The following is a 23,635-nucleotide window of genomic DNA, read 5'->3' as shown; positions in this document are numbered from 1 at the left end:
GGGCGTGGGCCAGGGCGGCTGTGTCTCCAGGGCACCGGGCGGAGCTCGGGGGAGGTGGCACCGCCACGGCCTCTGGGAGCCGGAAGCTAGCAGGAGAGAGGCCAGCCCTGCAGGGGTTCACGCGCCCCGAGGCTACAGCACCCTAGGGCGGCCCAGAGATGAAGGGCAGAGCGTCCTGCCCCCCCAGGACCGCAGCTGCTCCCCAGCCCCGAGGGAGGGGAGGGCTCTGGGACCTGGGCCGGTGGCCCTGGGGCAGCGGCCAGAGCAGCCTGTGGGTGGGGCCTGTTCATCAGCAGTGCGTCAGCCCAGACCCCACCCCGCCGCCGGCACTGCCTCCCGCCCCTAGGGGGCACCGCCCCGTCTCACAGCAGATGGGCCGAACCTGCGCATCACAGTGTGGCCTCCATGCCCAACACCCCTTCGTCTTCTCCCAGTGGGGCAATTCTTGGGGGGCGTCTCATTCGGGGGAACCCCAACTGCCCTGCCCAGAGCCCCCAAAGGCGACGACCCCCTCCTGCACGACTTTCCAGCCAGCCCCGGGGCAAACTGGGGAGGCTGCCTCTGCCTCGGCCCTCCAGCCACCAGGGACCCTCGGGCCAAGCCCCCGTCCCCGTCTCCTCTGGGCCTTCACCCCACTGGCCCCTGGGGGCCACGTCTGCCGGCTCCAGACCCCACTCAGCTGGGGCAGTTCCACTGCCCGGTTCTCGGCCGGCTGGCACCCCACCTTAGAGCTGACAAGAAAGTGGGAGATGATGCTGCAGGGCCTGAGGTCTCCCCTGGTAAGGGGAGACGGGGGACCACAGCCCCCCACCGTCACCGCCCCAGCCTCCCTCCCTGGGCCGGGCTACCCCGGACGACACCCCGACACCCGACACCTGCTCCACAGCCTCCCAGCCAGCGCAGACAGCTCCCCTCAGCCTGCCTGGGATGACCTGTGTTCTCGCGTTCCTCCATCCCCAGGGCCTCTGTCTCCCCATGCCCTTCCCTCTCCCCACCCCGTTCCCTCCCCCTCCCTTTCTTTGCCAGCACTTTGCTTTGCCAGGTGCTAGGGACCCAGAGATGGGTGCCATTTCCTCTGCCCTTACAGATCTTAGAGGCCGCCAGGAAAACCAGTGCTGACCCCACACTGTGGCTCAAGGGCCCCAGAAGAGGACCCCTATAGCAAGCTTTATTTTGGGGGCAGTCACTGGCAAGAGGCCCTCTCAGGTGAGGGGGCCCCTGTGCCTGCACCCAGCCTGGAGGGACAAGGGGCCACAGTGGGAGGAGGCCCTGGGAGAGAGGAAGGTGGCCGCTAGAAGACACGACGAGGGGCATCGCGGCCAAGGGAGGCGGGCATGGACGGGGCACAGCACACAGAGCCGGGACCCCCACCACAGCCCCGCCTCTCTCTTCCCATCCTCCCCCGGGGTCCAGAGGTGAAGCCCACCCTCTACTGTGTGACCCACAGTCCCGGTACCTCCCAGACCGGTGCGCCCGTCTCCTGCCTCCCCACCTGCAGGACAGGGTGGTGTGGGAGGGGCCTCTGTTCCCATGGACTCCGGCTCTACATCCTGCCGCAGACCTGCCCGGTCCCAGACCCGTGCCAGCCCCGTTCCCCGGTGCGGCCCACTCGCTGCACGCCCCATGCAAGACCCCACCCTGCCCTCTGGCTGGGCCCCCATCCCTGCTTCAGTCGCTGCTGCCCACTGTGCAGTGCCGGACGCCTGGGTTCTTGCTGCCTCCTCCCCAGACCTGGGACGCAGCGGCCGCCTCGGGACCCACGCGGCCCCCGGGGACCAGGCTCTGATGCTGGTGGGGGCGACAGCAGGGCAGGCCTGCCCGTCACACCACTGGCCCCAAAGTCGTCCAGGCTGGTCGGGTGGACCCCCCAGCACCCCGCCCCCCCGCAAACAGCCAGATGGGAAAGGTGCCCAGCCAGAGTTCACTGCCACCCAGGCGCCCACGCACTGGCAAGCGGCCCTGCCTAAGGAGTCTGTGACCCTCCTCGTGGGGCTTTACCCCCTCTCACAGCTCAGCCCTACAGAGCCCCACGCCTTGGGCCCCGAAGACCCGCCGAGCCTGGAAAGTGGGCACGCGGCCCCTGAGCCCCTCTACCTCAGGCTTCCCCCAGGTCGTCAAGGCTCGGTCCCCAGCGTGGGGTCCACAGCAGAGCTGAATGTCCCGCTGCCCAGCCTGTCACCTCCCTCTGGCTGGATGGCCTACCTCTTGTGATGGGCTCCATGGTCGGCCTCCTGGCATTGGCTCTTCTACATCTCTGCCCCCATTTGCTCAGACCAGCCTGCCCATCTGGGCTGGGGGTGGCCGGCGTGCTTGTGGCCGGCGCTGGCCCTGCGCTCGCTGCTCCCCCCTCTGCCCTGTGCCCCACGCACACGGGTCTTTCCTTTCCCCTCCGAGTCACTGACCACAGCGCCGCGGGGGCCTGGGCCAAATGCCGCGGCAGCCCAGGAGACCTCCCTAGGCACCCCCGCCCCATCCTCACACCAGTGAGTCGCCCTGCCCACCCCTACGCCTACACACTGCATCACCCGGGCCGACCTCCGGGGGATGGGACCCGGGGGCTGACCGCACAGCACCAGCTCCAGCCGCATCCCCGGGCCCGGCCCAGTCTCCTCCTGGCGCCGGACGGCCCTCCAGGAGAGCCGGACGCTGCCGAGCCCAGCTGGGACTGCCTGGCACAGCCCTCAGAGCGCTCACGGGGCCAGGCCCTGGCACGCTTCAGGACACGCGACCGGTGGCTGGCACTGGCTGGAGCCTCTGCCACCCCCTCCCCCTCCTCCTGTGAGGAGCCCCGGGTCCATCTCCCACTCCCCAAGGCCCCACACGTGGCTCTCCCCGCGGTCGGCACCAAAGGGGTTCTCTTCCTCCGCCGAGTCCCGGGGTCTGCACGTCGTCCAAACCTGTCTGCCCACCTGGGCAGGAGGTGCAGCCTGGCATCTGACCACCTGTCCGTCTGCTCCTGGCTCCGCCCTCCCCGAGATCCCTGGGTCCCCACGTGCACGGAGCAGCGGGACCCTCTCCCTGATGCCTCCACACCATTTGTGCCACCGGAGCCCCCAACACGCAGCCCCCAGCCCTTCCTTCAAGGTGCTCCTTCATCCCTGACCCCTTGGGAGCGATCATTCTGGGGGTGCAGGGGCTTTGCCATTGGACCGGCCCTAATTCACTCTGTCATGCCACCCCTGGCTGTGTGTCTTGTGATTCTGCAGACCCTGTTGCCTGTCCCCCAGGGCGGGGCCAACACCCCGGCCTCCCCGCCCGCACAGGTGGGGGCGTGGGCTCAGCCTCAGCAGCTTTGTGGGGCGCCACGCTTCTGGATGTCCCACCAGACCCCGGTCCTCTGTCCCCAAAGTCTTGGCCAAGAGCTAGGGGCTCGGCCGGAACGACCCCATTAAAGGGACAAAGTGACCCTCCACGGGCAAGGAAACTGAGGCTCAGAGATGCAGCGTCTCACTGGGGGCCCCCCACCCCAAGGAGGCACAGGCAGGGTCCCAACCCCGCAGCCCCTGGGTCACCATCCAGGAGGGCCCAGCCCAGGAATGGGGTGCCGCCTCCGGGCCCCCCTGCCTCCTCCCCTCTCCTCACTGGGTTTTCCTCTCCTTCTCTTCCCTTTTCTCCCCGCCTTCCCTTCTCTCACCTGCCTGCCCTCACCCACCTTCCCGGGAGGGTCACCACAGGCGGTGGTCACTGCTGCCCTCCCCATCCCCCCGTACTGGGTGCCCACTCCACCCGGCCCCCGGGGGCCCCTTCCTTCATCCCAGGACCCCTCGAGCATCCCCATCTCCTGCCTCGTCCAGCCCCTCCTTTGCTGCCTCTCCCTCCTTTTGACCACTGTCCTGTCCCCTGCCCTCATCCCGTCCTGTCCCCACACGTCCCCTTTCTGTCTTCACAGGGGCCCCGCTGCCCCTTGCCCTCTCCACTCTGTCTTCCCCCCACTTCTTCCACCCACCACCGGGAAGGACACATCCCGGCGGGAGAGCCTCAGGGTCCACAGGGCACACCCCAGCCGCAGCCTCACCTCCACAAGCCTCAGGACCTCCCCGCCCGTCATGGGCAGCAGCCGTCCCTCATGTGCCCGGCACCCTCGCCTCCTGGGGTGGGCCGGGGTCTGGTGCCACCCAGCGCCCACCTGCAGTGGGTCAGCCCCTGGCCACCCACCTGTGCTGAGCCGCTCCTGGGGCCCACACCCTGTCCAGCTGTCCCTCAGGGCCCAGGAGCCGTGGGGCGCCGTCTCGAGGCTCTGGCAGGGACAGGGGCGCCAGCCCCCAGGTGCCCGGTGCGCGCTGGCCGCCACTCACTTGCCGCTCTCTCCCACTCTGGTTTGCGGGTCGGGGCTGGAGCCTGGCCTGAACCTCAGCGCTCTGGGCTCCGGCCCTGACACCCTGCCCAAGGGGCTGGGCCACTTGGTCCCTGTACCCCCTGCTGCTGGCTCGCCCGGGCTCCCAGGGCAGTACCCGCTCTGAACGACAGACCACCCGGACCCGTGGCAGCACCGCCCACCGGGCGCCTGGCCTGACCAGGGCAGGAGCCACCCCACCCCCGGATGCGGGCCCTTGGGTGGGCCCAAAGCAGCCACGCCCCTCTGACACCGTAGTTTCTGGCCTGGCTTCCCCCAGTCCCCGTGGGCCAGCCCAGAACGCAGCCGGCCCCATCCCTCGCCCTCTTGCCACTTGGGCTCCCTAGAGGCCTCCTGGGACAGGCTGGCCAGGGTGGGAGAGCCAGGCATGGAGATCACCAACGTGTCCGAGGTGGATGTGTGCTGGGAGCCGGGGGCTGGGGGCTCCTCTGGCGCCCCGAGCTTCCCCTGGGGGACCAGGAGCCCCTTGCACTGTGCCAGCTCAGCCCCTACCTTAAAAAGCCAGGCCCTTGAGGACCGTGTGACCCGGCAGGTGGCCCCGAGTCCAGCGTCCTCTGGGAGTGAATGGACCCAGGGTCCCCTCGCTGCCCTCCGACGGCCCCTAACGCTGGGGGGGGGCCTGGGGAGAGGCTTGGATCCCCCAGGGTGGCTGGAGGGGTCCGGGAGTGACTCCCAGCCAGAGCTGGGCTTGGGGGCACGGGGGCTGGGGAGGGGGTCAGCCCTGGGCTCCGACCCTGCCCGCCTACCGGCTCCGCTCAGCACCCGGTGGCCACACGCCGCAGCCCAGCGTGAGCCGCTTGGGTGAGGGGTGCGGGCGGGGCAGGGAGGCGATTTCCCTACGGGCCCATAGGGTCGCTTTTAATCCACTTAAACTGGATTCAGTCTACACCCCAGCCACTGCTGGTGTCAGCAAACCCTCGCGGCGCTTGTCACGGAGGGGACGGCGCCCCCTCTGCTGGCCCCCTTCCCCTGCGCCCAGGCGTTCGAGGTGAGGGACTGGGGTGAGGCAGGGGGCGAGGGGGACGGCTTCCCCACTCCCAAGGGGACCCGGGGCGACTCATAGCCTCTCCGAGTCTTGTTTTCTGTTGCCCATCGGGGACAAGGGGCCTGTCGGCCGGCAGGCCCATTAGATTCGGGAGAGGGTGGCAGGAAGTCACATCTGTGTGTGGTGTGTGATGTGTAGCCCCGCCGGCCGCTGGGTCAGGGGCCTGGAGCGTGTGCGGGTCTGTGCACGTCGTCGGGAGCATGACCACGTGCAGGGGGCTTGCTCAGCGTGGCCGGACGGACGGACGCACTCCACGACTCTTCACGAGGGACCCTTGCGTGCTCCCCCCCCCCCGCCCCACCCTCCACAGCGGGAGTCCCCGGGGAGCTCAGAGGGAGGTTTCCTCCCGTCCCTGCCCTGGCTGGCCACCTGCCTGGGTCCTCGGGGCTCGTGCCCACCTGCCCCCACCCTCAGTCCAGCTGCACCCTCTGAGCCCCGCTGGCACCTCCAGCTCGCCCCCCGCTCACCCAGGTCAGCAACCTGGCACCAGGTCTGGGAACTGAGCCAAAGCCATACCTGGACGGATGCTTGTGACAACAGATGCTTGTGCACACAGCCAGGCCCTGGGGCTCTCCCTGCACCACCACCCCCCACAGTGGGCTGGGCAACGCGCCCCCATGGCTTCAGTTTCCCCATTTGTTACGTGGCGCTGGGGAGCCCCGGGGACTGACCCAGCAGGCACTCCTCTGTTCCTGGACCACAGGCTGGGGACAGGGGGACAGCAGTGACTCCTGGGAGGACACATCCCAACTGACAGGAACGGGAGGTCCCGCCTGAGACACGTGGATTGGGCAGGTGTGAAGCCCAGGAGACCCAGGGGGGCCTGCCTTCTCCACGGGCAGAGCGGGGCCCCAAGGGAGCACGCCCAGCAGGGCCCCCTCCAACCCTCTCTCTGGGCCCCACCCTGGGGTCGCAGCCCTAAGGTCAGGCCAGGGTGGGGCAGGGAGAGAGCCATCCCTCCGTGACTGCAGAGACCCTGCTGACGGGGCCCGGGGCTGTTCTCAACTCCCCTCAGAGGCTGCTAAGCCCACCTGCACACCTTGACCCCCTCATCCCAGAGTCAGAGCTGGGGTGGACTGGGAATGCTGAGGGATGCCGGTGCCCTCCAGGAGCTGGCAGCCTGCCCAGCCTGTGCCATGCCGTCCAAGGGGGCAGGGAGCAGGCCCGCAGGCCTGGCGGAAGAGGGCAGTCCTCCAAGCTCAGGAGAAGCCGAGGCGGGCTGCACGCAGGAGGCAGCATTTCCGCTGGGCCTTAGATGCCTGGAAGGGTGGAGGAGGAGGAAGGGCATTGCAGGCGGCTCAGAGGGAGGCAGGGAGCCGCCTACAGTGCGCAGCGGCTCTGAGCCCACCTGCGGCACTTTGCTTCTGCTCTCTTTCCAGGACTCTGCGAGGCAGGGCCACCACACCCCGACCTTACAGAGGAGGAAACTGAGGCCCAGAGAGGACTGGGCACTGGCCCATGGCCCGAGGATGCAGGAGCCAGGATTCCAGCTCGGGAAGATCCGGCTCTGAGGCCCAAGAACTCACGTGGCCCGTGGCCCCTTCCGCGCTGGGCTGGTGCCCGAAGGGCCGGGGTGGTGAATGTGGTACTAAGTCCAGTTTCATCATCTGTAAAGTAAGGGTGACTGGACAGTCCCCGAGGGCCTGCAGGACCAGAGGAGGCCTCGGAGGCCACGCTGGGGCCACGCTCTTCAGCCGGGGAGTGCAGGGCCTGCGCGGAGACCCAGGGCCCGGGGAAGGGTCTTCGAGCAGAGAGTGGCCACTGCCTGAGGCCCGGTGGTGCAGTTGGGAGAAGAGGACGCGATGTTGGGGGCGCAGAGGAAGGGACGGGCCCGCGCGCACGCACCCACACGCACGTGCGCACGCCAGGCCCACAGCCTGGTGCACCCCACACCCTGCCCGCGGCACAGGGGCCGCAGAGCTGCCGGGCTGGGGCCAGGCTCCTGGGGGAGGCTGGGGAGCCCCACGCCCGGGCGGCCCAGGCTCCGCGGTGCCAGTCCTCCGTGGGTGGCACCAGCGCGGGCACCCTGCCCTGCCCTCCGCGCCCCAGCCTGGGCGGAGGGACCTACCTCAGGAGGCTCTCCAGGCCCTGTTTGCTAGAATTCCTTCTCAGGAGCGCAGAGCTGCTCATGATGCGGCCGCCCGCCTGGCCGGCGACCTGGCCTGACCCCAGCCCTGGGGACGGGACGCTGCGGCTGCTTCTTCAAAGGCTCCTGCCTGCGGCCCTCTGCGGCTGCCCTGCCCCCTCCACTCCCCCTGCCACTGGGACCCTCTCCCCCCTCTCTCTCTCCTTCCCCCTTTCCCTCCTTCTTGCTCTGTCTCTCCCTCTGGCTGGCTGGCTGGTCTCTGGCTCTGACACCCCCTCCCCTGCCTCCTCTCTGTGTCTGTTGGTCTGTGACCCTCCGCCTGTCTGTCCTGGCCCCTCTGGCCCCTGGGGGTCCCCTGGGCCAGCTCCCCACTGGCTGCCCCCGGGCTGTCCGAGTGCCCCTCTGTCCCTGCCTCTGCGGCCTCGCGGACTCTGGGTCTCGCGGCCCCTCTCCCGCTCCAGGACGCCTAGCAGCTGCTTCCCGTTGGTTCCCCCCAGCCCCCTCCCCCGCCCCCCTCGGTCTTCTCCACCTCCACCTCCCCCTCCTTCTGAGACTAGTAAAAATGTCAGAGAGAAAACCCTCGCAGCCCAGCAGCCTGGGGGCTTAGCAGGACCTCAGAGGCCTGTGATGGGCAGGCGGCAGCCTCCCTCCCTCCTCCTCTCCCGCCTCCCCCCTCCCCTGCCCTGGCCACCTTGGCGGCTGCTCCCTGCCTTGCAGGCTCCTCCCTCCTGCATCCCATCTCCATCGCTCACTGGTGCCTGGTCCCCCACATCTGCTTCCCCATCCCTGCCCGCCTCTCCCCTTGCCCAGCCCTGGCCTAGCTGCCCTCTGGCCCTCTCCACGGCCCTGCCCAGCCCGGCCCGGGGCCCGTGCTCCTTCCTCCGTTGCCCCCCGGCCTCCCTGGTCCCACACTCAGCCCCTCTCTCCTTTCTTTTCCCTCTGGTGTCTCTCTGTCTCTATCTCTGTCTCCCTCCTTCCCTCCCCCTCCCTTCCTCTCCCCTCCCTTCCTCTTCTCCCTCCTCCCCCTCCCTCCTCTCCCCTCCCTCCCGTTCTCCATTTTCCCTTTGTTTCTTTCCAGCCCTCTGCTCCTGTTATCACCTCACGGGGGAGGCCGGGGCACCCCAGGAATCCTGTCTGCTCCCCAGTGGGGAGGCTGCTGCCCTCCCCCGTCCCCTGCCAGACGGCACTGGAAGGTCGGAGCAGCGACACCCCACAAGGCAGAGGCCAACACAGCCTCTCCCGTCGGGATGGGAGAGCCATGCTCCCCAGAAGTGGCCAGTGGCACGAGGTCGGTGTGGTGGCCTGGCCAGCGGCCCCCCTTGCCCCCGGGCTCTGGCCAAGGCCCCAGGAGGAGCAGCCCAGCCCACTGTTTCTCCGGTTGGGCTGAGTCGCCGTGACTCACTGGAGCACACGCCAGGCGAGTGGCCGGACCAGGGAGGGACCAGACTCGGGCTCGCTCGCTGGGACTTGCCGGGACTCGCCGAGGGCCAGCTCCAGGCCGAGCCATCTCACATCCAGGAGCTCACCAGGCTCGCCAACGCCCACGACCACCCTGACAGGCAGACGCCACCGTACCTGTGTCCCAGATGGGGAAACCGAGGCTCAGACTAGTACCCGAGGTCGGAGAGCAGGGGCCCGGCACAGCCGGAACCAAGCCCGTCTACCGACAGCTGGCCACCACAGCACTGGCCCGGCCACCTCCCTCCACCCCACGGCCGCACGCAGAGCAATGGCCCTCTTGCTTCCCCAGCTAGTCTGCCCTCTGGCTGTGCCAGGCGGTCAGGGCCAGTGAGCACCTGCATGTGTGTGAGTGGACAAAGGGTCAGGTTAGGCTCGGACCGGCAAGCAGGTGGACACGTGGGTGAATCCCTGGGTGTTGGAGGGGGCAGCGGCGTCAGAAGAATTCCACGTGGCCCATAGGTCCCAGTGGCTCAGGTGGTGGCTGTCTGGTGAAGACTTTGTGGGGGTCGGGACGTCCGGCTCAGACGCCCCCCCACGTAACAGGCCGTGTCCCGTGGCCCACAGCCTGCCCTTCCCCCCGCACAACCCAGAGGAGCCAGAGAATGTGGGGTGTGCCGCAGAGAACAGCTGTGCCCACTGCCCATCCCCAGCCTCCAGCTGGAGCTGCGGAGACCTCAGGATTCTGGTGGGAGGAGGGAGGGCGACGGGGCCAGATCACCCAGGGAAAGTAAGCGTGTGTTTCCCTTCCATCTCAACCTGCGCGTCTCCTCCTGCCTCCTGCTCTTACTGCTGGAATCCCAGTCACAGACAGCCAGGCATGAAACGTGCCAAAGTATATTTTGGTTCAAAAGAAGGAAAAATATTTCCACAGGGTAGAGGGCTGCCTTGGGGTGGCAGGAGTTTCCTGTCACTAGAACTTAAATAGTGTTGCACGATTATTCATCAGACTGATGGGTGGGAGGTAGCAAGAAAAGATCTTTAAATGCGGTGGTCAGGACTCAGTTTCCCAATTAGGGCATGTCCCAACGCGAGCAATAGGGCAGAGTATTTGATGTCAACTGTACCATTATTTGTCCATCCATCCATCCATCCATCCATTTATCCACCATCCACCCATCCTCCATCCATCCTCCATCCATCCATCCTCCACCCATCACCTATTGATCCATCCTCTATCCATCGTCCATCCATCCATACTCCATAAGTCCATCCATCCATCCATCCACCCATCCATTCATCCTCCATCCATCATCAGTCCATCCTCCATCTGTCCATCCATCCTCCATCCATGCTCTCCATCTGTCCTCTCTATACAGCTATCTGTTTTTCCTTGTATCATCTATGAATCCATCAATTTCTCAATATATCTATCCATTCAATTGTCCATGTAAGCAATATATTCTTCCATCAATTCATTCAATCCATTCAATGCGTATATACTCACGTCCATCCCTATTTCTTTACATTTCTTCATTGAGCAAGTGTCCACCCACCCACCCACTCATCTATCCCTCCATTCATCCATCCATGTACATACCCATCCATCCATCCATTTATTTAAATGCCTTAATACATGTAAAACATGTAAAACACTTAAAAGAAGCATTTAGCTAGTCATCCACCTATCCTGAACATAATATCTACTCAATATGTTAATTACTATTATCTATGTATTCATCAATTTGTATATCTATCTGCCCATATATGCAACTGGTGAACTATTTGTTCATTATTTAATATATTCTTCTATCTCTCCAAATATTCTACTGTCCTCCCATTTATCTAAATATTTTACTATTTATCCTTCCCTTTCATAGATCCATTCGTATATCTGCCTATTCATCCATCCATATGTCTAACCGTCTTGCCACCTAGCAAGTCAGACATCCAATTGTGCATGAATACGTATATGTTTGTCCTGCCATATACATAGTTGTCCATTATTTTGCCCATAAGGCCATCCAAATGAGTTAATACTTAAAACAGTAGTTGGAACATAGTAAATTGCCAATAAATGTTAGTTACGGTTATTTTCATTCATCTATTCATTCATCCACATCTCATCCAAACAACCACCTAGTCATTCATCTCTAAATTTATCTTTATATATTTTTCCACTTATCCATATATTTTTCCACAAACTTATTGAATGCTGACTGTATTCACTTTTTAGGTGCTGGAGTTGTTTAGAATTAGCAAAGTTCCTGTTCTCACAAAATGACATTTAGTGGGAATAAAAAATAAATAAACAAGGAAATATATATTGCAATGTATCAGATGGCGGTAAATGCTATAGAAGATGGAATTCAGGGTAAGAGGATATGGAGTTATGGAGGGGGGGTGACATTTTATATATGAGAGTCAAAGAAAGCCTCATGGGGAGGAATAAGCCTTTCCTTACTTGTAAAGACACTTGAGTGGAGTAGCTCCACACATCGATGGAAGAAAGTGTTCTAGGAAAAGAGAACAGTGAGTGAAAAATCCCTGATTTAGGTCTGACTCTTCACCAATTTATCTCTTCAATAGTTCATCCAGCACCAAGCCATACATCTATTTACTCAGTATCTGTCTTCTTATTCTTCTGTCTCTTTCTATATTTGCCTATCTGTTCATCTAAAACTCTACCCATTATCCAATTACATCTATATTCATCTGTCCAGTCGTTTATCTGTAACATTACATTTATCTACCCATCCACCAATTCATAATTCCACTCCGTGTGTCCATACACCAATTCATCCATCCATCTATCCATCTACCCGTTCATTCATTCACGCATCCATCCACCCATTCATCCACCCATCATTCATCTATCCATCCATCTATCCATCTATTCACTCATCTACCCATATATCCACCCATTTATCCACCCATCATCCATCTGTTCATTCACTCAACCTCCATCTATCCAACTATTCATTCATCCATCCATCCACCCATCCATCCATCCACCCACTACATATCCATCCATCCATCCACCCACCCACCCATCCAACCACCCATCCCCCCATCTATCCACTCATTATCCATCCATCCATCCATCCATCCATCCATTCACTCATCCATCCGTCCATCCAACCACCAATCCATCCATCCATCCATCCATCCATCCACCCATCCACCAATCAATTCACACATTATCCATCCAAACATCTCTCCATTCATACATTTATCAATCCATTCATTCACCCATCCATACATACATACACACATACATCACCCACCCATCTGCCCATTACACATCCATCCATCCATTCACCTATCCATCAACCCATCCATTTACCCAAAATTCATCTATCCAATCACCCGTCCATCCACCCAACCATCCATCCACCCATCCATCCATCCACCCATCCAGCCATCCACTCATCCACTCATCCATCATCCATCCATCCATTCATTCCTTTATTCACTCATTCATGCATCCACCCACCCATACAGTCATCCATCCACTCATCGATCCACCCATTCAGCCACCCATCATTCATCAGTCCATCTATTCACTCATCCCTCCATCTATCCATCCATCCACCCATCCAACCGTTCACTCGTCCATCCATCTATCCACTCATCTACCCATCCATCCACCCATAATTCTCCATCTACCCATCCCTTCATTCATCCACCCATCCATCCATCAATCCATCCATCCACCCATTACACATCCATCCATCCATCTACCCATCCATCCACCCATCCACCCTTCTATCTACCCATTATCCATCCATCCACCCATCCATCCACTCATCCATTCACTCATCCATCCAACCACCAATCCATCCATCCGTCCATCAATCCATCCACCAATCAATTCACACATTATCCATCCAAACATCCCTCCATTCATACATTTATCAATCCATTCATTCACTCATCCATGCATACATCACCCATCCGTCTATCCATCCATCTGCCCGTTATACATCCATCCATCCACTCACCTATCCATCCACCCATCCATTTACCCAAAATTCATCTATCCAATCACCCGTCCATCCACCCATCCATCCATCCAACCATTCACTCATCCATTCATCCACCCATTCAGCCATCCACTAATCCACCCCTCATCCATCCATCCATCCATCATCCATATATTCACCCGTCCATCCACACATTCATTCATCCATAATCCATCCATCCATCCATTCATTCATCCATCCATTCACCTGTCTTCTCATCCATCCACCCATCATCTATCCATCCAACCATCCCTTCATTCTGTACCCATTATTCTACCCAACATTCATCTATACACTCATCTATCCACTCATCCACCCACCCATCCATTCACCCGTTCATTCACTCATCCATCCATCCATCCATCTGTCCGTCCATCCTTCCATCCATCCATTCATTCATCCAACCATCTACCCATCATCCATCTATTCATCCACCCTTCATCCTTCCATCCATTAATTCACTCATCCATCTACCTATCCATCCGTCCATCATCCATCCATCCATCCACCAACCTATATCCATTCATCCACCCATCCATCTACCCACCACTCATCTGTCCCATCACCCATCCATCCATCCATCCATCCATTCACTCATCCATCCACCTATTCATCCATCCACTCATCTATCCACCCACCTATTCATCCATTTGCCCACCATGCATCCATCCATCCTTCCCTCCATCTACTCATCCATCCACCTATCCATCCATCCACCCATCTGTTCAAACATCCACCCTCCCACCCATGCATCCATCTTCCCACCATTCATTCATCCATCCATCTACCCATCCATTCACTCACCCATCCGTCCCTCCATCCATTCACTCATTCACCCATTTACTCATCCATCAATCCCTCCATCCATCCATCTACCTATCCATCCATGCTTCATCCTTCCATCCATCCACTCATCCATTCATCCACCCATCCACCTCTCCATCCATCCACCTATCCCTCTACCCTTCATCCTTCCATGCATCTATTCCCTCTTCCATCTATCCATCCAGTCACTCATCCATCCACCCACTCATCCATCCACCCATCCATCTACTAACAATTTATCTATGCAATCACTCATCAATTCAGCCATTATTAGTCTGTCCAACCATCCATTCATCCATCCACCCATCCATTCACCCATCTATCCAACCATCCATCCATCCACCCATTCATCCACCCATCTGTCCCTCTACCCATCATCCATCCATCTACTCACTCATCAATCCACCCATCCATCCATCCCTCCATCCACCTATTATCCATCCATTCATCCATCCATCATCCAGTTGTTCCTGCTTCCTACCTTTCTTCATCTACCTTTTCTTTCATTCACACTTTTCTCTCTTGTTGAGCCTTTTTTCTTTCTTCTGTGACTAAGACATGGCTCATAAGCTTGTGGCTGAAGAACATAAGAGAGCATACCCTCTCCCCAGTAGGCTGAGTACCACAATAGAACTTAAATAGAGGCTGGAGAGGGAGGGATCTGCCCTCTTGTTCAGATGTTCTCAACACACACACACACACACACACACACGAGTCCACGCTTATAGAGCTGTATCCCAAAGAAAGGTGCATTAAGCAGTGAGAGCCCATGGGGGGTGGGGTGCAGAAGAGGGGTCAGGGCTGGTGGTTTCAGTGGCTCCTGGGTGACTCCAAGTAGAGTGGTGTTTCTGAGTACTCATCTGTCTTATATGTGCCTAGGTCCAGCAAAGGGAGAGGAGCCAGGGTGGTGTAGTGGTGGGTATAGAGATGAAGCTGGGATTTGGGGAAGGGCTGAAGGCTTCTTTCCAGATTCCTCTAGAATCAACTAGCTAGGTGCATCTGTCCCATGTCCCATTTATCTTTCGAAGGGAGGCAACTGAGAGAGGAGGAGAGGGTGAGCTGGCAGCCTTGGGACCTCAGAAGGGAAACCATCAACAAAGCAGTTTCCTCTCCCTAGGGAGGAGGGGGTACAGACACCTTCAGAGTGAGGGGTTTGTGCTTTTCCCTGGGAGCAGGAAGGAACAGCATCTGTGATGCCACCTGCCAGGCATAGAGCAGGGCAGTGAGCCTCTTGTCCTCACCAACAGCTCCTGGGGTAGTGGGGAAGCTGAGGCTGTACCCACCACTACTACCCCCCAGTAACTGTCACCCCCACCCTCTGCCGGCTGTCCTTGCTGACCTCTGCAAATGCCCACCCCCAGAGCTGGCCCTGCTCCAGGCTCTGAGGCCACAGCCCCGAGGTCCTCCCACTCCTACGGGGTGAGGTGGACTCAGTTCCTAGGTTCCCAGACAGCCCCTCCCTGCCAGCCAGTGAGACCAGACAGTGCTCCCCCTGCTAACCCACCAACTCCCACCTTCCCGGCTTGGAGACAGTTAGCTGATGGAGTTTGGACAGACTGGCCTGACCCCGGGAAAGGGCCGGGGCTTTCCTCTCCCGCCACCGACACCGCCCACCCCCACCCCCCCTTATCTGCCTGTGTCTGGCACTGCAGGGCTGTGCTGGCTGGGCAGTGTTAGGAGGCCTGATTTTCTCAATCCTCTTATCTCCTATAAACTCCACACCCGCACAGGCCCCAGCCCCCTCCCTTCAGGCTCATGGGTATGGGGGAAGGGGCAGGGGCTGGGCTGGCTTCCCAACCACGGGCCTGGATTCCCGTTTGGCTGAACATCCCCTGGCCCTGCACCCCCAGCCTGTGCTTTCCCCTCTAAGTCTCAATTCATCATCGGCAGAGAGGGTCTGACTCTGTCTGCCTCAGTTGCACTCAGGGTTTGGGGAGTTTTGGGGACTCCCCTCACTGGTTGTCTTATGGCCCAGGGCCCCCCTAGAAAGAGGATCCCCAGATGCAAAGGGCTCAGGGCTGGGGCCTGAGAGAGAAGCTGAGGGCTCCTTTCCAGGTGGCTCTGGAGAGGACCAGCTCATTATGGCCAAGCTAAGTCCCCTTTCTGCTTTGGAGGAGGTCCCTAGGGGTGTCTTCTGAGCTGTGCCCTATTTGGGGTGGCCCTCGTCTTCATGGGAACCTCAGGGACCAGCAGTGGTGGGGTTATTGAGCACCTACGAGGGGCAGCCCAGACACCCCTGGGTCACCCTGAGTCCTAGCCGGGTCGCAGGGGGCCTGGGCTCCCCCAGGAGCCGCTGCAGGGAAGCCGCGTTAGGAAACACATGCTAGCAGCAGGCTCAACCCTTAAGCCTCAGCTTCTGCCCCTGGAAAGGGAGGCCCTAGCACCTGCCTCACTGGCTGTACAGTGAGGACCTTGGCTTGCAGAGCTTGGCGAGGCTGGCGTGGCTGAGTGACTGCTGAGTACTGTGACTCTGACCGTGTACATGGGGAAACTGAGGCCTAAGGGCCAAGGCGCAGTCGCCCCAGAAAGTACTAGGCCAGGTGCAGCAGCCGGTGCCGTGTGCCCTGGGGCTCTGTGCCCACCCGCCTCCTACCGCCTGCACCTGGAACTCAGAGCCCAGGAGAGCAAAGGCAACACTCACGGCCCCACGCCTGCCAGCTCCAGGGGCCTCTTGCTGCTGTCAGGACCCTCATCTTCCCCACTGAGGGCTGGCCCATTGCTCTGGCACCCTCTGAGGGATACTGAGGCAGAGGCAGGCGGGGGAGGGGGGGTCGCGGAGGGAGGGCAGCAATGCCCAAACCCACAATGCCACCCTGGGGGGCCCGCCCGTTCTGGACCGGAGACCCTCCTGGCTCTGCCCCGGTGGCTCCGGGGTTGTTTATGAGGAGAGAACTGGGGACCAGGAAGGGGGCGGGCATGCAGGGAAGGGTTTCCGGCTTCCCAGATCAGCAGGGTGGGCCGTGCAGCGACTTCCCCAAATGTGTGTCAAGGTCCTCTCCCTCTTCCCCACCCAAGGAGGGAATGGGAAGTGTCCAGATGGAGGCAGGAGGTGGGCGCAGGAGGAAGGCATCCATCATCTGGGCTGACCTAGGCCTCCCCCCGTCCTGGGAAATTTCCAGGCGCCCGAGACCCCTGACGTGGGGCGGAGGAGACCAGGTCCACCCAGGGGTCCCAAGGCCTGACCAAGCTCTGACTGCTGCCTCTGGGTCTGGGCCCTGGGCAGGGCTGGGGAAGGAGCCCCAGCGTGCGGCCCCCAATCCCTCCACCCCATCAGCCCGCTGCCGGGGCCGGGGCCTCATGCCGCCCGGCTCCACCATCCTCCTGAGTGGCTTTTGGCACTGCCCGCTCCTCCAGGGCCGTGTGCCCGGCTATACCAGGTGGTGCCGGTCCTGCGGAGAGGGCAAGAGGGAGGGAGGGCCACCAGGTACCTGGCTGAGTGGAGGGGTTCCCACCCGTGGGTTTCTGACCCTCACATGCCACAGGCTCCTCCCACCGCCAGCTCCCTCAGGGGGACTGAGGCAAGCAAGGCCTCCCGGCTGGCTCAGCCCCTCCCTCCAGCTGCCAGCTGCCCGCAGCCCCGTGGGGACCTGTGGCCTCTCTCCTGAAGACCCTGCAGCCCAGAGGGCAAGGCCGAGAGGGTCTGCAGGGACAGATGGCCGGGAAAGGGACCCTGCCCAGGGTGGCCCTGCAAGTTGTCCCCACCCTGCCTGCCCCCTTAGTTCAGCACACAGAGGAGTGATTGAGGCAGCGACAGGCAGCGATTGGGGCAGGGAGACACCTGCTCCCCCCATCCCGCCCCACTCAGGGTCATCCAGGGCCAGAGCAGCCCAGCCTACCCGGGGCGGGTGCTGGAGAGGACAGACCATGCTCCACGCCGGCCCCCACCACGGGCAGTGGCAGATGCGAAGGGAGCCTGGGGTAGCGACCACCCCGGGGGAGGGGAGGGAAGTCTGCAGAGGGGGTGGGGCGGCCAGGTAGGTTGAGGAAGGGCCTGTGCAAAGTCTGCGATGATACCGGCACCTTCCAGAGCTGGGTCGAGCTGGGAAGGCCAGGTGGCGGGGGAGGTGAGGTCAGGGTGGCCAGGGCAGGCTGCAGTGGCCGCCCTGGGGCACGGATTTTCAGCGCTCCATGGTGAGTGGTTCCACGCATGGGAAAACGTGGCCTGATGGCTTTTCAGAGAAAGAGCACGTGGCAGGGGCAGGGGCCTGGAGACCACCCTGTCATCCGGGCCAACCAGGGAGGGGCTGGGCTGCGGCAGGGGGCGGCCCAGGGGGCTTACAAGCCTATCTCCCGGCGGCAGCAGGAGTCCTGCCTGGGTGCAGACAGGGGAAGGGCCCAGCGTGGTTCCGTCCGGCCTTGGGGAGGGTTGGGGTGCACATGGGGCCCCCGAGGGGTCTGGGGCAGTCTGAGGGGATGGCCCAAGTTGGCCAGTTGGAGGGGCACGGCCTGCCCTGGATCCACAGACCTGAAAGCCCCCATGGGCAGCACATGGGGGGCAGGGGGGCAGGGGGGCAGGTCTCACCTGCTCGGCTCCGACCCCAGCAGACCCTGGCTGTCCTGGGGGCCCCTGGGCGGGGCTTCCCAGCCTCAGTCCCCTGCCTAGGCGTCGGGGACTTTCTCCCTCACCTCGGACAGGAAAATCCCTGCTTCCCTTAGTCACCTTGTGAAACGAGAACCCCACCCACCCTGGGTCTCAGTTTCACTCTGAAATGTCAGCGGCACACCCACCCCCGTGGGGGTGATGTCGCTGGGGCGCCCAGGCTCCAAGGGCCTGGGGGTGCGTCCAGCCGGTTCTCCAACCGAGCCCCCGATGGACCCCGCACAGGTGCAGCCCGAGGCCCGGGGACAGGCACCAGCGCGCCGCCGCGACCTGGGCTGGCGGCCGTGCCCTCCACCGCCGCCTCCCTCTCCTCGGCATGCACGACAGCTGGGAAGGGGGTCAAGGAGGGGGCCAAGGAGGGCCAGGCCCTGCCAGGCCGCTCAAGCCGTGCCCTTCTATGGGCATGAGGTGGCTGGAGGCGCCCAGGGCCGGACAGCGCTGACATACGGAGCCGTTTCTGAGCGGGGACACAGCTGTTCCCCAGTCACCTGCTGTGTGTGGAGCGACCTGCCTCCCTAGAAGGATGGGGCTGTCTTCAGGGCACAGAGCCTGGGCCGTGCCCCCCTCCCCTCCTTGGCGGCAAGCGAGCAATGGGTCCCGTCTAGCATGCCCTTCCCCCACAACAACAGCCCCCCGCCGGATCCCAGCTGCCCAGCCTCTCCACTCCCCCAGGGCTCGGCCCCCTGAAGCCCCCGCACCAGGTCCCCGTGGTATTCAGCATGGAGAAGACAGTCTTCCTCCACACACACGCACGCACGCACACACACACACACACGCACGCACGCACGCCCTGCACACATTTCTGTCCTCTCGTTATCGATAGAGGCAGCATCACAGAATCACGCAGAAGAGCTGGGCTTGGATCCACTTTGCAAGTCAACCCTGAGGCTGTGGGGAGCCCTGCCTTCGGGGGCTCAGCGGGGGTCCTAGTGGGACCCCCTCCGCCAGCAGCAGCTCTGGGGCAAGCGGGGGCCGGCCCTGGGCGGCTCCAGCCCCGTGCTGTGGCTGCTCGTGTCCCCCAGCCTGGAGCCCCTGCTCCTTCCCTTCGGCTCGCGGGGGCAGAAGCCGCAGCCCCTGCCCCCTTCCTCCTGGGCTGGTGGTCTCTCTCCACACAGCTCCCACCCCTGACTGTCAGAACACGTGTCCCTCCCGAAGCCCTGACCACTCCCATCTCTCTGGCACCTGCCCCCTGGGGCAGTCGGACCCCCACGGTGTGGCTCAGCGTGGATGCCTGCCCTCAGCAGCCCTCCCCCAGCCAGGGACCCTCCTCCTCTGCCCCTGCACAGGCCCGGGTGGGGGTGGGGGGCCGCAGGGAGTGCGCCTCCTGAGGGAGCCTGGGTCACATAGCTCCTCTGCCCAGCTCTGGCTGCGGCCACACGTCTGGGCCTTCTCGCTGGCAAGCCGCACAGCCTCGGCTCGTGTCCCCTCACATCCCACCACCGACCAACGGCACCTGCCTGGCGCTCAGAACCTGCGGCAACCTCGGCCTCCAACAGCACCGGGAGGGGGCAGCCTGGGGCAGGGGGCCCGGCCAGGCCTCCGGCACAGGCTTTGAGGATCCCGAGGCCAGGCTTCCGGGCCTGGGGCCTCCCCACCTCCTGCCCACACGGCTTCGGCACTGCCCGCCCGCGGCCTGGTTTCTTCCCCGGGTGTCCAGGCTGTATCCTGGACCTGTACCAGGCGTCCAGGCTTCCTGGTCCTGGGTCAGCATCCCACTAGCTGGTGGGGAACCCAGACTCTCCCAGTGAAGCCCAGCTGCAGAGGCAGACAGAAGAGGCGTCTTCCTGCCCTGGGTGAGACGGGGTCCCCTGCAGCCTGTGTGCCTCCCCTGAGCCCCAAGGGTGCCATTGACCTCCGAGTTAAGCATCCCCCCCCGCCCCCCACCGGCAACGTGTACCGGGCAAGGTTTCTTGGGCGCACAGCACTCACGCGGCCCGGCCCGGGCCTTACCCTGTGCCTTCCTCCACCAGCAGCTCCTCGGAGCCAGGGTGGCTGGGAGCTTCCTCCATGGCCATGGGCTGGGGCTGGCTTCTGGCTGGTCCCTGCTGTGCGTGTGTGCTGCAGCTCTCAGCGCTTCCTGGGGCGGCTGCCCCGGAGCCTCCCCTCACCCCCAGCCGGGTTTCACTTCCCCCTTCTGGCGGCAGGTTGAGGTTTGGAGCATATCGGAGCTTGGGTTGGGGTGTTGTTTTTTAATCTGTTGCTGTAAGAGGAGAGGAGAAAAAAAAAACAGCCGTCAGGAAACGTTAAGCAAGTTGCAGGGGCCTGGAGGGCACAGAGGGACCGGGTGGAGGCAGACGTGGGTGCAGGGGTGCAGGGGCTGGGACTCCCTGGGCCCCCGGCAGCCCTGGCCCCGAAGCCCGCCTGTGCGTGGCTGGTGGCCCCAAGCACAGGGCGCCGTCCTGGTCCCCGAGCCTCCACGTTAGGCATGGTGACCTCTCTGGAGGGAGATGCTCTGGGTGTGTGCCCAGAGCTCGGACACTTACCCCAGAGCCTCGGGCCATCGCCTGGCTCACCCCTCACTGGTCTGTGCTCTCCAGGCGATTTCTGGGGCCCAGCATGAGCTGCCCCGTCTGCAGGCCCCACGTCTTCTCTTGCCGTTTTCTTTACTTTCCTGAACTGTTGGGGTCCCCAGTCTCTCTGCTGCCCCTGGACTCTGCCACCTCCTGCGCTCAGGGGGCTCGGAACTGGCCCTCGCCTGCCAAGCATTCACCAGACCCCGGGGTCCTCCAAAGCATGCCCTCTCTCCGCTCTGCCCATCCCCACCCTCGAAGGCCCAGAAACGACTCATCCCTCCTGTTAAGGGCTGAACTGTGTCCGCCAAATTCATAGGTTGGAGTCCTCATGGCCAGCACCTCAGAATGGGACTTTATTTGGAAATAGGGTCATTGCAGATATAATCAGTTAGGATGAGGTCCTTAGGGTGGGTCCTCACCCAAGGTGGCTGGCGTCCTCATAAAAAGGGGAAATTTGCAGGCAGGCTTGCCCACCGGGAGACGCCACGTGAAGACGAAAGCGAGATGGGGGTGGCGCGTCTACAAACCAAAGGTCCCCAGGAAACCACCAGAGGCTGGGGGAGGGGCCCAGAGCAGGTTCTCCCTCAGAGCCCAGGAGGAGCTCCCGTGGCACCTCCAAGACTGGGAGACGTTGGAGCCGCCCCATCCGACACTTCCTGGGGCCTAAGAGCGGGAGACACGCCGTTCTCCACGCGTGGGAGGTGGGAGCGCATGGCGGCCATGCCCGAGGATGCTCTGGTGATCTGGGGGCCCTCCATGGTCATCCAGGCCTCCCCCCTTGCCCTCATCTCCCGTCTTGCCATCCGGGCCCCGTCCCCTCCCCTCTCAAGCTCCAGCTCTGAGGCTCTGCTCCCCCCAGCACTCGGCTCCTCTCCAGATCCCAGGGCCTCTTCCCGTCCCTCCAGCCTCTGCGCCCCCACTGATCCCATTTGTGTGTGTGTAGCTAGAAGCTCTCACACCTTCAAACAAAAGCGCCCTGGACCCGCCCTTCTCACTCCTCCCTCCAAGGTCAGCAAGAGGCATCCCTGGGGACCCAGTGTCCAGGTTTGGGGGCCTTTGTGCCCTGCTGGCAGGTTAAGCAGAGCCGGACTTCCTCGGAAGAACTAAGAGTCCACCCAAGAAGCAGACACGCCATCATCTGTTCCATTGGCATCGTTCACTCAAACTAGAGGGGCTGTTGGGAGGGCAGAGACCCCTCGTAGTCCCCCCTCTCACTCCCAAGCCCGGTGCAGTGTCCAGCGACACAGTGAATGACGGAGGCAAACAGCGAGCTAGTCCGAAGCCTGGACGCAACAGGCTCTGCAGGAGGGTGGGGTGGGCGCCAGGCAGGCTTCTGGCCCCGGAGATGCTGAGCCCAGACCCCGAGGAGGTCTGGGCGAGGCAGACGGGGACAGAGAGACACGGGACGCACTGACTCTGCCTTGCCTGTGGGACATCAAGGAGGAACGTCCAGGGGCGGCTGGGTCCATGGACCAGGTGGCCTCCAAGGCCCAGGTGGGACGGGTCCCCAGGGAGACCAGTGTCAGGACCACACGCTCAAGTGACAAAGTGACACTGGGTGACTAGATGCTGGGGATGGGATGGGAGAAGTGGTCAGTCTGGTCTATCTGGAGCGCTGAGGGCACAAGTCGGCCAGCACGGGTCTGAGGCCGGCTGCCAGTGGGAGGAGGGCATGTCGCCGAGGGTCGGAAAGTGGCCTTCCAGGGCCGAGGGGTGGCAGAGGCCACAGGAGCACCGTTTAGGAGCCCACTGGGGGCTCCGTGGGTTGGAGGGGGGACAGTGGGAGAAGCAGGATGGATGAGGAGAAGGGCGTCTTGATCCAGGAGAGAAATGTTGAGGCTCTGAAAACACCAGGGTGGGGGGTGCGACTGGAGAGAGAGGGGGCCTGGGAGGTCTGTGAGCTGAATTGTGGCCCCTAAAATTTCACATGTTCCGGTCCTGACCCCCAGGACCCGTGAGCTTATTACAAAATAAGGTCTTTGCAGATGATCAGGTTACATGAGGTCACCAGGGTGGGGCCCTAGTCCCACAGGACTGGGGTCCTTATAGGAAGACGAGGTCAGGACACAGACACAGGACACAGGGAGGAGACGGCCGTCTACACGCCGAGGAGAGAGGCCTCAGGAGGAAACAGCCCTGCCCACACCTGGATCTGGAATTCCAGCCTCAGGACTGGGGACAGTGAACGCTGCTGTTAGAGCCGCCCCGGCTGTGGTGCTGTTTTATGGGTGCCCCGGACACTGATACAGGGATGTGCTAGTCAGGGAAGGAAGAAGCTGTTGTAACAAACAATCTTACACCTCGGGGGCTTAGCACCAGCCCAGTCCAGGCCACGGTGGGCGGGAAGGTGGTCCACATTCGTGCTGTGACCCCAGGCTCCTCCCTCCGAGGACCTCAGAGTCCCAGCTGGCAGGGGAGGGGCGGGGAGACCATGAGGGAGGCTGGGGGGTGGGTCTATGGCCTCATCTGTCCTCAAAGTGTGTGCCCAGTAGGAAAAGGTGGGCAGTGTGGTGGGCAGCCAGCCAGCTCCTGCCACCACGAGGTACAGAGGCCAGGGAGCGAGAAGATGGGGTGCCCAGAAGTGCTAGGGGTCCAGCCGGGGCGCCATCACTAAGCACAGGTGCGAAGCAGAAGAAGGTCAGGGGCACGAGAGGATGAGGACACGGACGCCCGGGGCTGAGGTGCTGTGGAAACCCAAGCAGAGGTGGCCAGGGCCGTTCGTGTGGGTGTGGGCAGAGAGCAGAGACGCGGGGAGGGAGACGGCCAGCGGGTCCGCAGGCTGCAGGGAG

At 62.0% G+C, this 23,635-nt stretch overlaps 1 protein-coding gene across 6 annotated transcripts in view; it reads right to left on the bottom strand.

Annotated features, from left to right (window-relative positions):
* The window catches only part of LSP1 (lymphocyte specific protein 1), a 36,021-nt gene extending 15,587 nt beyond the window's left edge, over positions 1 to 20,434 (bottom strand). Inside the window, exon 1 of one of the 6 annotated variants that reach the window (XM_012536126.3) lies at positions 20,284 to 20,434. In XM_012536126.3, the coding sequence (XP_012391580.1) occupies positions 20,284 to 20,348 (65 nt within the window). In that variant the 5' untranslated portion in view covers positions 20,349 to 20,434. Of the gene's footprint in view, positions 1 to 2,535; positions 2,690 to 2,845; positions 2,950 to 4,155; positions 4,665 to 7,467; positions 7,613 to 20,283 lie in introns of those variants that run through there. The other 5 variants (XM_049714026.1, XM_033402558.2, XM_049714020.1 and 2 more) reach the window with 5 other exon arrangements.
* Between the last annotated feature and the right edge of the window lie 3,201 nt (positions 20,435 to 23,635).

The sequence above is a fragment of the Orcinus orca genome, chromosome 8 (assembly GCF_937001465.1).
Source record: "Orcinus orca chromosome 8, mOrcOrc1.1, whole genome shotgun sequence".
Lineage (NCBI taxonomy): Eukaryota > Metazoa > Chordata > Mammalia > Artiodactyla > Delphinidae > Orcinus > Orcinus orca.
This window is presented reverse-complemented; position numbering and strand designations above follow the sequence as displayed.